Source organism: Bos taurus, chromosome 6 (genome assembly GCF_002263795.3).
Source record: "Bos taurus isolate L1 Dominette 01449 registration number 42190680 breed Hereford chromosome 6, ARS-UCD2.0, whole genome shotgun sequence".
NCBI classification, from domain to species: Eukaryota; Metazoa; Chordata; class Mammalia; order Artiodactyla; family Bovidae; genus Bos; species Bos taurus.
Genome location: NC_037333.1, coordinates 70,238,427 through 70,254,346, shown reverse-complemented (window position 1 = coordinate 70,254,346; position 15,920 = coordinate 70,238,427). Strand labels below are relative to the sequence as shown.

Below are 15,920 nucleotides of genomic sequence, written 5' to 3'. Positions count from 1 at the left end.
GCATGTGCTCAGTCGCAAGGTTATGTCTGACTTTTTGCGACCACCAGGCTCCTCTGTCCACAGGATTTTTCAAGAATATTGGAGTGGGTTGCCATTTCCTTCTCCAGGGATCGAACCCAAGTCTCCTGCATCTCCTGCATTGGCAGGTGGGTTCTTTACTTATGAGCCATCTGGGAAACCTCACCTTACACATACTAGGTACAAACCATTCTAATGTCAGGGTGAATGCACTTTAACACTTTTTAACACTTTCAAGTTTAATTTCACTGACTCTGAAATAATAAAATAAAAATTCCATTGACTTTATATTTACACTTTTATTAGAATTCTTTAGAACTGTGAACAGTTGGACAACGTATCAGGAAAAAAACACATAGAACATAAACAACCTTTAAACCTGCACCGCTTACATATTTACACATAAAGTTACTGTATATATAAAAAATATTTTCAAGGACTCATGGGATTGGGAATATTCAAAAGACATTATTGCTACATTTCAATATTTACAAAAAAAAAAGCCACAAAATAATTTCAAACATAAAGCTACTGCAAAGAAACATCAGATGTAAAAAAAAAAAAAATTATAAAAATATAAACTTTCAAGAATATCCAAGACAAAACTCTCAGTGAAGTGCCCCTGAAGTACCTAGACATCTACAATTAACAACCACTTTTCTTACTATAACCAAAGTCAATAGAAACGTAAAGAAAATTTTCAGACAAAGTGTGGCAAACAGCAAAAACGTCTTACATTAGCAACAAAACGCCCCAACCTGTTACCTTTGGAAAGGTGCGAGAGCATAGAACTCCAGTGCAAATGGTTACTTTCAGATAAATGGCCACAGTTCTCTAAATGAAAGCAAAGACACCTAGGAGGGGAAAACCGTGAGGGCAGCATACCTGAATCCTGCGAGACAACATAAACCCTGCCATGTACCCATGGACCTCTTATAATTGGGTAGAGGCAAAAAAAAAAAACAAACAAACAAACAGGTAACACTAAGAATAATATCCAGGCTACAGCCTAAAGGGTAGATAGAACTGAAATATGTTTCAGTAGGACAGTAGCATTAATAAGGTCTAAGGAACAGGTACAGTATGTTGAGTATAAGTAACAGAGTGCCTTAAGTGCAGGTGGATTGCAAATAAATATGGACTTAAGCACTCCTCTATGTAGGCTTTTGGTAAGCTTCCCTATACAGCAAGGTGAAGTGAAACAAAAGCTGGGCTGCTGCTGAAAGCCAGGCTACTTCTTGGGTGCTGAAGGACCCTTCTGGGCTCAAGGCAAGACTACTCCCAAAATATTTTGTCTACAAGCATACATACACACACACACATACACACTTATATAGATACTGGCCAGGTGTCCAGGACATGCCTGTGATGGAGGCTGAATCTAAAGTTTATTTTTGGCTACAGAAGAATCCAAACTAAGATAGCACTGGTTGTCACTCCTGCCAGAGTCATGCAATAAATCACTTTTTCAAACGGCATCAAATCCACTGAACACGATGACATTCTGAAGCTGGTCGGCTTGTTCTGGACAATCTCTAGAGCAAGTTCATCGGCTACAAAAGGAGATTTTTGTTAAGACTGTGCTTGGCAATAATTTTTTTTTTTTAAAGCACTGTTTCCTTCAAACTTGTTCTGGCTCATCAGTTATTCCTATACACAGCAGACTCAAGCCAGAATTGTATTCAGAAACTACACCTTGTGGGTTTTCCCCCCTCAAATATGTGAATGCATACAATTTATAGATGAGTATATACAAAATGTGGGCTGGGAGGCCATCTCTCCAATTCAGCTACTATTAGTGAATTTGATTTAGAAACCAGGTCAGAAGCACGAAGGCTCATGCCCAGCAGTCTTTATTCAGGCCTGGAGAACATTTTTCCATGGCCTATGTCTTACTCCCAGCATGAAATACTAGATTTCGTGAGCCCAGATATTCATAGGCTTCTGGCCTTTGAATAACATTCTATTTTCCGCATCAAGGGATAAGGTTTCAGCTTCTAGTCTTGCTACATCATCATACCATCATGGATGATTATGAGGAATGAAGGTGACTACTGCTATGTACTCAAAACTATCAACTACATTTTTCAGATAGAAATTGGAGAAACCTTGGGAAGGACTCAGTGTGTCTAGTCCATCCCACCCTCCCTTTCTCCAAGTCTGAAGTTTCCTTGTTAGCAGGGGCTTGTGTGCTATTAGGAACATAGGCAGCTTGATGGTAGCTGATGACAAAAATCATCAGCCACTAAAGGGTGCTCATAAAGACAGGATTACATCAGGGTGTCCACTACCCTGGAGTAGGATTCGAGTGGAAGGAAAACAAAGGAACCATTGTGAAAACCAAAAGAGAGGGGGTTCGGGGTTGTCAGGAGACCCCCAGATGCAGACTGCTTCAGACATCTTCGTGGACAAGCAGAGGCTGCGTGGAGGAGGCGCTGCTGCCCACAGAGTTGATGCGCACAGAATGGTCCACGGCGGGGTTCTCCCGGTGGGGGCTGCAGTTTGCTAAGTTGGAATAAATCTGAGGAAAAAAAATCCACAGTCAATACGCCAGTACCCACAAGGAACAAAGGGGCACATGTGCAGCTTAGGAACTGCAAATAACTTAGGAAGATTCTTACAGCCAGGAGGTTGACAAGACCTTACAGCCAAGAACCAAATCACACTGACCAAGGATAAGCTTTGTTTTATCCCTCATTTTTCCATGGTCTGATTACGTAAGAAGTGATAGTCCAAAGTGTGCTTTTCTGCTGGAATGCATCCAGGAATGAGAATGACCTAACTTTTTTTAAAAGGTGCATAAACTTCTGTAGCCAATTCCCATCTAATGGCTGATATCATTCACTAAGAAACTGGTGGTTCTTCCATTGAGAACCAGGCACTTGGGTGTGAAATGCTGTCTAATTTGAAATGTGCTTTGACACCCAGAAGAGCGAGCTTCAACCTGAAAGTATCAATGGTATAATCTTAAGAAAAGATAGCTCCAAGCACAATCCAGAAGAAAAAAGCAGCTTAAAAAAAAAAATCTGAGTCGAAGTAAGGATCACTCATTCCTCCTTAAAAGCAAAAGAAATCATGAATTTGAGTTTTGAACTCCCCGCTTCTCAAATCACTAGGAGGGATCCCTCAACTTCAAGCAACTCTTCATTCTCTACGGTTTGTGGCCATGAAAGCTATCTGCCATGTTCTGGTTATTTACTTGAGCAGAAGGTTTATTTTACTGCAGGGAACAAGCTGTCTTTTCTACGTGCCTTACCCCAACCCTCCAAAGGCTGAATGGCCTGACACGTGAGACAGAGCAGATGCAAAGCCCCATGACCAACACTTGGGGTGGAGAAGAAAAAGTGGCAAATCCTTATGGAAACTTCTAAGCCCACACTTCTGAGTGTCAAGCCCTCTACTCTTTCGCCTTTTCATCTCATATCCCTTGGCTCAGAGTAGGGAGCTAGGCAAAAAGAACTTGCTTCCATTGCTTCACTTTCCTACTCAATTTATAGCCTAAGCAAAGGAGAGAAAGGGTGGGTAGCTTAGTCCTCACCCCCAGAACCTGAGAAGGAGGACATGCTTTGGAACCAAGAGAATGGAGGTCCTGTGCCTGACTGGAGTATACTCACATGATTGGTGCTCTCTGAGATCTGCTTCTCAATCAGCTGCACAATCTGCTTAAATGTTGGCCTTTTCAAGGGATCAGCATCCCAGCAGGTCTTCATGATGTCATACCTGCAAGACCAAGGCCAGTTATCACTCCTCAATGCCTTTAACTGATCTGCAGGTATATGCCATTCAACAATTTTGAACATAATTCCAGGGTTACACAACTGGACATATTCAATGACATGGGTATAAATAAAACTGTGTGTACTGAGACTCTGCCTAAACTCTATGTGGTAGCGAGTTTTATGAAACTCAGCGACCGAAATAACATTTGCCCAAGATGTCATAACAAGGAACCAAATGACATTTTAAGCTATGCTTAGTGAAAACCCTCAATATACGAGTTTCTGTTTTTAAAAAAGGAAAACAAAAGAGGAAATGTTATCTGAAGGAAGGACATCTGGGCCCTTACATTTCCGCAGGTGCATGCTCGGGGCTGAGCATTCGGAAACCTTCCTTGATCATCTTGTAGAACTTAGAATCGACTGGCATTCCAGGGTAGGGGCTGCTTCCTGAGGCACAAACAGTTTGCAAATCAGCATGACAATCAGCAAGGAGAGCACTGGTAGCACCTTAAAGAAGATGCTGAGTGTGATTAAGGTGCCTTTGGCAAGGCTCACTTTACCTAAAGAGAACAGCTCCCACAGAAAAATCCCATAGGACCAGACATCACTTTCAAATGTGTATACACAGTTGAAAATACTCTCTGGTGCCATCCACTTCACAGGGAGTCGAGCCTGCAATGGAAGCACAAAAGATCCAACAATGTTAATCACAAAGCTAAAAAAAAATCAAAACCTGAATAGAAAATATTCCTATAGAGAGGTGGGGTGAGAACTTGATGGGCATCTCACAAAGACCTTCTACCCATATGACCTCAGAGGACCCTGATTGCCTCTGAGAATTATGTTATGTGTGGTTTTTTTAGTTTGGGGTGGTTTTTCTTTTGTGGGGTGGAATAGGGTATGCGTGCCAAGCAGTGGGCAGGACCTCAGTGCCCTGACCAGGGACTGAACCCAGGCCTTGTCAGTGAAAGCCCAGAATCCTAACCATGGGACCAGCAGGGAACTCTTGTGAATTATGAATTTTTACTTTTTTTTCTGACTACCTCTGAAATAAGTGGATCACCAGTACAGCTGACCCCTGAACAATGAGGGTCTGAACTGCATGGGTCCACTTATACACGAATATTTTTCAATAATAAATGCTACACGATCCATGCTTGGTCGAATCCAAGGACGTGGAGGAACCATGGATATGGAGTTCTGGCTTTCATTTATACTGAGATTCACCCCTGCCTTGTGCAATGGTCAACTGTATACTATCTTCTGGAGTGGGTTGCCATTTCCTTCTCCAGGGGATGTTCCCTACCCAGGGATCGAACCTTGGTCTCCTGTACTGCAGGCAGATTCTTTACCGTCTGAGCCACCAGGGAAGCCCCAATACTATCTTCATTTTCAAGATGGGGGTCACTGAGTCTGTACAGCCTGGTGGTTACGAGCATAGTTGTCAGAGACAGATACTTGGGTTCTAACCTGGGCTCCACCACTGGCCTTGTGTAACACAGAGGTTAGTTACCAAAGAAGGTTAGTTACCCTTATCTCTTAATAGAAACGTGGCCTCCCAGGGTAAGGACTACATTGCCCAGCTCCTTCATAGCTGTGTGCAGCCACGTGGCTCGGTTTTGGCCACTAAGTATTATATGACAGCTTTTGGAAAACTTCCTTAATATGAAGTTAGCATGTGTCCTGTGGCCTTTTCCTTCTCGTCTCTTCCTCCATTGTCTTGCCTGCTGGATCTGTTGGCTGGCTTTCTTGAGGCATCTTGGACCATGAAGCTAAGGGCCACACCAGGAATGGTGTAAAATGGAAAGGTTGAGGAATTTGCTCCCTGGTATAGAACCTCCATACCAGGCCTGGCCAGCAACTCCTATCCTTATTTTACTTTCCTCTTGGGTGTTCTGTCAAATACAGCCACAATTATCCCTCACTAACACACTGGGAACATCACATACATCTGTAATAGAAGCCTCAGGATATTCTTCCATAAAGCAAAAATTGTACCTCAAATTCCATGAGTTGTCTTGTGGGTTAAATGAGATAATGTGGGTACCAGTGCTTAGTTCAGTATGGCTGATTCACTAGGATCTGAAAAATTATCCTGTACAACCAACCACTTGATAAGACAGTAGTGGCTTATGCTGACTATGACTATTTCAGGGTGGTGAGTGGCAGATTCAGAGTTTAAATTCAACAGTTGAACTTCACATCCTGAACTCCTTCTGCTAACATCCAGCCAAACTTTCTGTGACTATTCCTCTTAGAGACATTTCTGGATTCTTGGATCTTAATTTACCACAGAAAGCTAAATCAACCCTTCCCATAATCCATTTAGGACCCAAAACTGGGAAGACAATTTTTTTCTGGTCTTAAAGTTATTTTAGTCAGTAGGAAAAAAATATAAATGCTTTCCAGTATCCCCTCCCAGATTTTGTGCTCAAGTTCTTATAGGGGCTCTTAACTTGAGATCTATTAATAAAAGGTGTCTTGAAATCAGAGGTGCTGGGGTCATCTTTACCAAATACGACACACCCACCAAATGACAGAACCAGGTTCGAACTCAGCAAGACTGGGCCCGGAACCCATTAGCCTTTTGTCAATATTCAAAGGCCAGGATAGAGAACCACCTTTCATTCTTCCTTCCAGTAGTGCACCAGGATGGTGGGGACTTGGTGTTATTAACACTCCTAGCCTTAGTGAGTTATTATTATAGAAACGCATGCTGTCATCAGAAAGTAAACCCAGCAACATTTCTACAAAAACCAAGTCTAGTACAGCCCACCCACAGAGACGCCTTAGTGATGGAGAAGGAAATATTACATTATGTGTAGGCACACCAATAGCTACCTCTAGGAATAGCTCTGGACTGGAGCTATGAGCCTGGGAAAATAGATGGAGAAATATATATGTTCAGGACTACTGGCTTCCCATACTAATGGGATATTGCTCTGGGAATCATAGGCTCTGGTTTCAGCCTCTACTGATCCGTGTCATCTCAGACAAATATCACAAAATACACTGTGCTTTTAGTTTCCCCAACTTTTAAAATGTGAAGACACTGCATTCTAATGCCAAGGGGTTGCCCTGATGATAACAATGAAAATTGGCAATGAAATAGAGCACTTTGAAATAAAATAACTATGTTCCATAAGCCAATTATTCCTTATGAACGTCTTTAAGAAGCTCTCTTGATTATAAGATCCAATATTCTATATACCTAATTCTGAACATTATCTTAGATTTTAATCTTTTTCATATAGCCTCTCAATCTCAAAATAAAATTCTCCTGCTGTGACCTTCAGGTCCACATTTGTTTCACTTGAACAAAATCGAGTTCATTGCTATTCTCCAGCTATAATGAAAATTAAGGCTATTTCTGTTTCTTTCACATGCCCCATAATTACACAATTAGAATTAGGAATTCTATTATTGGAATTTTGCTAAAGTATATTTAATTTGACTGCTAAAATGCATGATATCGCAAAGGTAGGATTTGCATTATGAAAATCATAAAAAGACAATATTTTTTAAAAATTGAAACGAAAATCTTTTGTTGGACTGTCAAGAGAGAGTGAGTACTCACGTTTCCTTTGACCACATAATTAGAATCATTCTTGATGTCTCTGGCTAGACCAAAATCACAAATCTTTGTGATTCGACCATGAGTAAGGAGGATATTTCTGGCTGCCAAGTCTCTATGAATACACTATTAGAAGAGTAGGAGATAAAGAAAACCATTTAAATTTATTTTAAACTTTTTAAACAGTGGAAGCTATATTGAATGCTAGAATGCTGCTTTCGTTATACAGAGCCAGTAGCTTTGCTTTACATTTAAACCATTCGGTGCCCCAAAAATAAATATCTAGATGGCGCTCTGAATGGTGTTCAATTTGTGTTTTACATTGTTAGGACTTTAATTACTATAATTGCTTTCAAAACCAACTTGAATAAATGCTTTCCCCCCCCCTTAGGACTGCTTTCCTTTTACATGCTTCTCTTTGAATATGTCCTTTTAAAAAGAGTTTCTAAAATGTCTACAACTTGAATTTGACCCCCTCAAAGGACAAAGGGAAGAGGCTCTTTATTTCAGCCATCCTATATCCTCTTTTAGTTTGGTAATTGTTCGGAAATGTCACCAATGACACTTAAGGGTAGGATCTGTAACCTCATCCTATTCTGTTAGCCTGGTTTCCTAAGAAATTCCTCTCACCCTTCTAGAGACCATCTTTCTTGTTTTGGTTCCTTCATTCTCTTCCTATCCTCAACCTTTTGATCAAATGTTTATTACTCTCTCTCGATTCCTTACTTCCCCAGCACTTGGTAAACCATACATGCAATATTTGAAGTCTAACTTCAAAAAGGCTCAAGTATATGCTTCATCAAGCACTGCAACTACAAGAGATACCCTTTCCTTTGGCTGATAAAATAACTACCTCTTTATTTTCTAAGAGCAGCTCCTACATCCTAAAAGCCAAATTCTAAATGAATTCATTGCATATAAAAAATATATTCATAGAAAGCTCATTTAGACAGGCTTGCACTTTAAAACTTATGAGAACAGGAATTTCAAAGAGACAGCAGTTGGAACATGAAGAAACTATATTTCCTCTGCTTTTGGTTACCACACTTCAAGCGACACTCTGCATTCTAACTATGGCTCTAAATACTCCTTGGGGGTGGTGGGGGCAGGGACAGGACCCTTCTGAGAATCACCCCCACTTACATTCTTTGAGGCAAGGAACGCCATGCCTTTTGCCACCTGGTAAGAAAAGCTCAGCAAGTCCTCCAGGTCCAGGGCCAGCTCATCATCTTCCATGATAGCAGGAGTCACGTCTCTTTCTATGTATGAACCTGTTAGGAGAAGAAGGATTTTCTTAGCAATTAAAATCTTAAAGACAAGGAGAGTAAAAGACAGTGACAACACCACCAAGGGCTGGTAATCAGGGAACTGATGTGAACTTGCAGGCAAATCCTCTCCCCAGTGTTAAGGACAGGAAGGTGCTGAATCACAAAGTTAATATTCCCAATCCTGGGCTAAGTTACAAAATCTTTAAGGAAGAAGAATGGTGGATGAACACAAAAGTCTCATATTTTTTTATATGTATCTGATGTATTTTGATATTCATATGTTATCATATATGCAACAAGATGCTCAGATACAGTAACACAGGCTCTGACTCCAAATACCTGCTTACCCTGAGCCTATTGTAAAGAACCGGTTACTACCAGGAATGATGTTAGATTCCATGGTGATATGAGAAACTCTGAGTCAGTGAGGTTGTTCTTATTGTTTGATAGGTACCTACCTATTCTTGCAGATCTCCTCTTGTCTGCCTTGGTTGGTACAACATAAGAAACTCCAGGTTTCATGTCCATGTACTCATTAGTACTATCATTGCTGGGAGAAATGAAACGTCCATCAAATCACGAGTAAATAAAATGAGAGATGGGGGAGCATGTGAGAGGCAGGCTATCTCTCCACTCCCTTTTTTACATAAGAGGCTGATTTATTTAAAGAAAGTATTGCCAAGTTTAAATGAAGAAAATCTTATTCAGTAAGATATGAGTTTTTAATATTCAACATTTGGGTCCAATCCCTAGGAATTAGATGGCCTTTTTTTGTATTCAACTGTAGAGGGGACTCTGGTTAGAAATGTCCTATCTCTCTACACCAGGGATTTAATGAGAAACAGAGAACCAAAACCACTATCCCACATCACTTCAAACTCTCTAAATTAGCCTCAAGAGAGATAAGATGAAAGAGACAAGAAAGAGACAAAGAACCAGAGCTCCTGAGATGTGTTATTAGTGGGGGAAGACAGGGATCGTTAACATATAGCGACTGATGGAAGATAGTTTAAAAAAACCAAGTTTGGTTCAGATAAACACCAATAATTTGGATGATTTTCTGAACCATCTGGACCTCTTGAATCTGTAACATTTGGCTGGAGAGTCTTCAAGATTTCTAGTACTTCCTGCTTCTGATTAGCATAGAAACACCATGACAACAATCTCCTTCAGAGCGTGCTGGTGGTTCCAATCCCATATGGGATCCCAAAGCACAAAAAACACTACATAGGATTGAACTATTTAGGCCATTATTTCAGAAAATCAAAAAATATATGTGAGGCCAAGGTTTAGAAATAAGGCGAAGTGGTTCATTCATTCACATAAAGAGCATATGTGCTAGGGAAACGACCAAAGGTGGTTTGGTTTACATTGTATTTTACTGCCCCTTGACACCACTCAAAGTTTACAGGATCGAAAAAAAATAAAAAGCTTCATCTAGGGTTTAAAACTTCAGCCAGAGGTACAGAAAAACCCTTTAAGAGGTAATCACCCATCAACCATATTTACTGAGGTCTCCTTCAGGGCCTGGGGTTAAGTTCAGGAGACAAAGTCTTGCCTTCTCAAAATACAGGGGATATGGTAAATAAAAAGGAAAGAGGAAACCCATCACACAACTGCAGAGATAAAATGTATAAGGGATTAGGCATGATGACTATGATTCTGTCGGGCTGCATAAATCTAGAAAATCTTAAATGGTGGATCTTAAAAGAAAGAAAAGGCAAAAGATGGCAGAGAATTCTATTCTGATTGTAAACTACACCAATTCTTCTTAAAGGAACTTGAAACTCTTGACATATTCAAATTCAGAATGGTATCAAGGATAAAAGAGATGAAAATAAGGTGCAGAATTTTTAAAAATGTGCTACAGTAGTTGTGCCTCTTGATAACCTAAGTTAAGGAAAAAGAGGGCAAGGAATACAGAAATAATTCGGAGGTAGATGGTGAGAAACCTCGGTACAGAGAGCTGTTTGGAGCTCTCTGCCATTCTGTTAAAGGAATTCACTGTGACAACTTGGCAGCCTTTCCCATGTTCCCTATAAACAGTCTCTCACTCTAAAGATGCATATAGGACCCTATTGTACAGTATAACGAGAACGACACACAGGAAAGAACCACGGTAAGAGAAACAGGTACAGAAATCATACAGGACCCTGGCTCAACAGTATAAAAAGAACGACACACAGGAAAGAACCATTCTAAGAGAAACAGGTACAGAATTCATTCAACTAAAGAGAACTAAAGTTCAGAAAAACACTAAAGATACATTTATAAAAATCAACAAAAACTTAAGTTCAAGACTATCTGAATCTGTAAAAACAGTTTGAACTTTCTAAACCGTTAATCACATTTAAATGATTTAATAATTCTGATTTTGCACCTCAAAGTACCTCAGTTCACTTTTTTAAAGAATCAGCCTTGATTGCAAACCCTTATGACCCCATGAACTGCCTATCAACAGCTATTTATGTAAATCAGTCTTACCAGGAAGACTCCTTTGAATGAAGAAGGTTCTTATAAAGCGCCACTTCGGCGTGATCTTCCTGCTTTGAGCAAATAAATGAATCACGTTTTCTTCTCAAAAAATTCAGAAGATCACCATAGCAACAATATTCTGTAATGACCAGGGTGGGCCCTATGAGCATTTAAGAGAAAGTTAGAGGGAGGTAAGATATACAGACCACCCAGTCTTCCATAAAAATACTCAGTGGCAATCACAGCCATTCACATTCAGGGTCAATGTTAAGCCTACCAAGTACGAGTACAATCCTATCTATGAACATGGCTTAGCAGAACGCGGGATTCTGTGGAGTAAAACTAAACAACCTTTGTAACCTGAATTTCTGCCTGATTAGGGGTCAGGTGTGACTGCTGGTTTTAGACAGAAGTTACAGCTTTCATCATTAGTTATCAAGCTTCCTACGTGAGTCCTCTGATTCACTTCTGTTTACAGAGGGGGCTTCACGCCTTTTGTAATGTCATTATGGAAATGATGATGAGCATAAGCACAAATGGCAGCATAATAGGAAAAGCAACCATCGGAACCACCAGCTGAGACTGGAAGGTGGGAGAAACCCTGAAAAGCAGGGCCATCACATGTGTTTGGGGCTCTATCAGTTGAATTTGTTTTCTTTCCCTGTTGTAAAAGCCTAAAAAACTATAGCTCTGAAGTTATTTAACAGACAACTAATTAACTTGGGCAAAAATCTCTCATAAACAATTCATGATGTCGGTGAAGCAACATTTATGGGGGCTGTTTTAAGAAATTACAGAAAGCTGTCAACTTGACCGTGGATCTCTCCAGATCTTGAGGAATGGCTCATTTTAACACATCTTTGTTCCTTTAGACCAAAATGTTTTCTGGAAACATCGTAGAAAGCCTTGATGGGAGGACTAATGAATGCTTCAAAACTGGAAATTTCTTATTTTATCAAAGTGAAGTCTTTGCTCATTTGGTGTAGATTTGAGGGCTGGTAGGCTTGGAGGCCTATTTTTAATGATAGCATGCAGATGAACATTAACTCTTTAGTGGCTAAAGAGTCATCCAGCCTATATAAAAGCTTGCAAGATAAAAGAAAAGCTTTCTGGAGGAGATGAGACATTCTCAAGATATTCAAGAGGTCAAAGCTGGTGTGACATACACGACAGTATGTCCTGGGTGTTCTACCCCATGATGATAAACACAAAATGTAATTCTTAAGAACAAGACACATGAACCTGGGTCTCCTGCATTGCAGGCAGATTCTTTATCATCTGAGCCACCAGAGAAGCCCCATATATTCTTATATACATGAAAATATACATTCTTAACATTCAGGGGGTCGGGGGAAATCCAGCAAGAGGTTAACCATTTGGGTCAAAATCCTGCAAGGAGCTTATAATCAAGCATTGTCAAAAATCATATCAAAATCTCCCGCCTTTTGATAATTTGACCAATTACAAGAGGCAGGTTGGCCACAGCCTTACCTCCAATGGTGCACGCTCCCAGAAGATTCACAATATTCATATGATTACCGAGGTAACTCAAGACTTTGAGTTCAGACATTAGGGCTTCTCGTTCGGTTAAATGGGCGCTTGCTAAAATTAAAAACATCTTATTTTAGCAAAAAGCAAATCTGGGACACTGACGGTGAGCACCCATAACAGCCTGCAGGAACTTACGTTTGAGCATCTTGACAGCAACAGTCATGGCTGCATCTGATTTAATTAAGCCATAAGCGGTGGCCTCAACAACTTTCCCGAAGGCGCCAGCACCCAGGGTTTTCCCTGTAGGAAGGAAGACAAGGGAATAAATGGTGGTGGTGGAACTGAAGAAACATTTGTGTCATTTCAAAACCAATAAAGGAATTAGGGACAAATGTGTCAAGATACACTTCCCTAAAGTGTACTTGATGCCAAATCTACCAAAGGCAGTGAAATCACAGAAAAAAACCTTATTGTTTCAAGTGAAATAAAATAAAGAAAGTTATTGGGATTCCCTAAAGGCAATGCGATGTGAAAACAAAAAGGTGTCATGGAAAACCCCTGTAGTATACTGACCAAAACTCAGCCTGTTCCTGGGAAACTCCCATTTGTGATCATAAGGAAGTTGTGTTGGGTCTATGTAAACATAATTGTTTCCATTTATCTCCTCGACAACTTTCCACTGTACTTCATACATGGGTTTCTGTGGAGGGAGAAAGGGAAAGGAGTCATCTTTTAATGGTTAATGGTTCACCATTACAGCATTTGAGGGAGAGGACAAATAAATGGTTACCTGCAAATATTTGTATGTAAGAATCATCACGAAGATACACATTAAACCAGCTGCGATCACAAAACCAATCAGCAACGGCGTGAACAGGGTGTGAGCATGGATTTGTTCTAAAATCAAAGAGGGATGTGGAATCACAACCTATTAGCTGCATCAGATCATCACACAACACCTCTCACCTCCAACTCACCCACCTCCCGCACTACCTACCGCCCATCACAGTAGGAGTCAAACCAGGTGCATCTGAGCTCCCTGCCTTGGCTATTATTTTACTCTAAGGATCTTTTAACATAAGCACTTTCAACCAGAAAACTGTGGGAAAGAAGCTGAGATTTCCACAGCACAAGAATAACGTTAGGCAGTTTTTCAGTAAAAAGTGACATCTGAGTGAACTTTGCACTTCAAATTCCTGCCTTGAACTTTAAGATGTTTCCTTTATGGATGTTTTATTACTTTATTCTTTATGCTTTCCTGTATTTCCCAAATTTTCTACATGGAGCATTGAGTGTCTTTCACAACTGAGAAAAACATTTTTTAAAGTGTTCTTTTCATTGCCCTGCCTGGAAAAAAAACATCCATGATGAAGAACAATATAAGACTCTTCCCCTCATCACTCAAATACTGAACAAATACCACTTTTTGGCACTCGTCTTTGCCAACTGAAGAAAACACAAACTGAACCCTACGAATGTATGCACCGAGTTCTTTTGTCTTCCAACTTCATACCAATTCATCAATTTGTCTACAGGATCATTTAACTTATGTGGGAGAGCTAGTCATTCATGAATCAGATTTTAAAGATGTTAAAAGAAAATAGCTCATTAACATGATTTCACAAAAGTTAATGTTAACTTTCTAACATGGTATCTGGTGATGTGTTAAAATAGCTGATTTTAAGTAACAATTTAAATAATTTTTAATTGAATTTATATTTTTTAATTGTCCTTAATTCCGATTCTGTTTGGGTATAAGGTAAATCTACTTCCCCTATTTTATTTCTCTACCCTTTTCTAATGGAAACAGTTGGAAATACACAATTTTATATATATACACACATGCACATGCATACACACATATATACATATGTGCACACACATAATACATATAACACATAAAGTGCATGGTTACTGCACACACTTTATTAACAAACTAGCACAGAATGAAACTTAGTACATTTGATGACAATCACATGCGTAATGTAGATATTACCGGAAATGACATGCCAGTGATGGAATGGACTTAAAAGTCATGATTGACATGGCAGGCAGAGTCTAAACATCCCCTTAAATTGGATTAAAAAGAAATATACCTTTGCTGTTACCTTTAAATGCAAAGTTAAAAGAGGCAGAACTCTTGCCCACATCGTTATAAGCCCTGCACTCCACCGTCCCATTGTGTTTGAATGTGCTGTCATCAATGGTGCTATAAACCACTAGTTTTCCAAATGGTGAGACAGATGAGTTTTGGATCTGTACATCCACTGGCCCAACGGGAACAGAACACCTAGGTGGGAGAAACAGCGGCCCAGACTTACTCTCAGAGAAAATCAACTGAAGGCATCGGATACGGCATACTTTTAAAACCAAGTCAGAGATTCATAATCAGATACTCCCTTTTACAAGTGGAAGTGTGATGACAAATGAACATGTCTGTGGCACTGAGAGCAAGAAAAGCACTTCGAAGAGGAGGAAGAGAAGAGGTTTTGAGGTGAGATGTGGGTTTGAAATCCGGACTCAAACACCTACTCTGTTGACTTGTGAGTAGTACTTAAAAGTCTCCAAGACTCAGTTCCTACAGCTGTAAAACTGGGGTAGTAATACCCATCTTGGAGGGTTACTGAAAGGATTAGAGATGAATTCAGTAAGACGGCTGGCTCCCATTCCTGCACAGCAGCCATTTATAAATAGAGTAATTGTGAACAGATGTATGCAGGGTTGAAAAGGAAGACGGCGGAGGAGGAAAGCAATAAAGTCTATAAGGATGAAGACAGGGCCACCCCCACACCCCGGAAGTGAGGGTGCTTTGGCTCGAAGTGCCATGGAGGGAGATGGAGATAGTGCCTGCTGGGTTGAATGAACTCCAGGTGGCAAAGATCATCAGGAACCAGACTCAGATGACTGTATTTTAAATTATCCCCCGCACATGCCTAGCAATTTTGTTCCCATACCTGGCTTTCTCCCTTAGCTCGTAACACCTGCATATGGTAGTTGTCAGTCTTCTATCCATCTCTACTCACTAGAATATAAACTCACTAATGGGACTCAGGTGTGTTTTGTTCACTAGACCCATGTCCAGCATACAGTTGGTATTCCATAAACATTTTCTCAGCGAATGTCTACAACTCCTGGGGCTGTGTCCCCTGTGGGCAAACTTTCCAGGGGTCTTGAACCTCTCTCCTTCTCCCCCAAAGTAAACACTCAACTAAAACCCAGCTGAAAACAACAGTCTTATGTAACCTCTCCAACTTGCTGTTTATTTTTTTTTTTAAAGAGCTATTCTGTGAAAAATAAAATTTCTATTATTATTATGACTACTCAATTGTGATGTTACACTGGGCTTTAAAGCCTGAGCGTAAAATAGCATTTGAT

At 40.1% G+C, this 15,920-nt stretch overlaps 1 protein-coding gene across 2 annotated transcripts in view; it reads right to left on the bottom strand.

Annotated features, from left to right (window-relative positions):
* Nucleotides 1-297: 297 nt before the first annotated feature.
* KIT (KIT proto-oncogene, receptor tyrosine kinase) overlaps nt 298-15,920 on the bottom strand; it is an 87,358-nt gene continuing 71,735 nt past the window's right edge. The window contains exons 9-21 of one of the 2 annotated variants that reach the window (XM_005207937.5): nt 14,654-14,835; nt 13,336-13,442; nt 13,119-13,245; nt 12,741-12,845; nt 12,546-12,656; nt 11,064-11,214; nt 9,038-9,129; nt 8,455-8,582; nt 7,315-7,437; nt 4,298-4,409; nt 4,085-4,184; nt 3,633-3,738; nt 298-2,539 (exon numbers count right to left, since the gene is read on the bottom strand). In XM_005207937.5, coding sequence (XP_005207994.2) covers nt 2,411-2,539; nt 3,633-3,738; nt 4,085-4,184; nt 4,298-4,409; nt 7,315-7,437; nt 8,455-8,582; nt 9,038-9,129; nt 11,064-11,214; nt 12,546-12,656; nt 12,741-12,845; nt 13,119-13,245; nt 13,336-13,442; nt 14,654-14,835 — 1,573 coding nt within the window. In that variant the 3' untranslated portion in view covers nt 298-2,410. Of the gene's footprint in view, nt 2,540-3,632; nt 3,739-4,084; nt 4,185-4,297; nt 4,410-7,314; nt 7,438-8,454; nt 8,583-9,037; nt 9,130-11,063; nt 11,215-12,545; nt 12,657-12,740; nt 12,846-13,118; nt 13,246-13,335; nt 13,443-14,641; nt 14,836-15,920 lie in introns of both variants that reach the window. The other variant, NM_001166484.1, reaches the window with a different exon arrangement.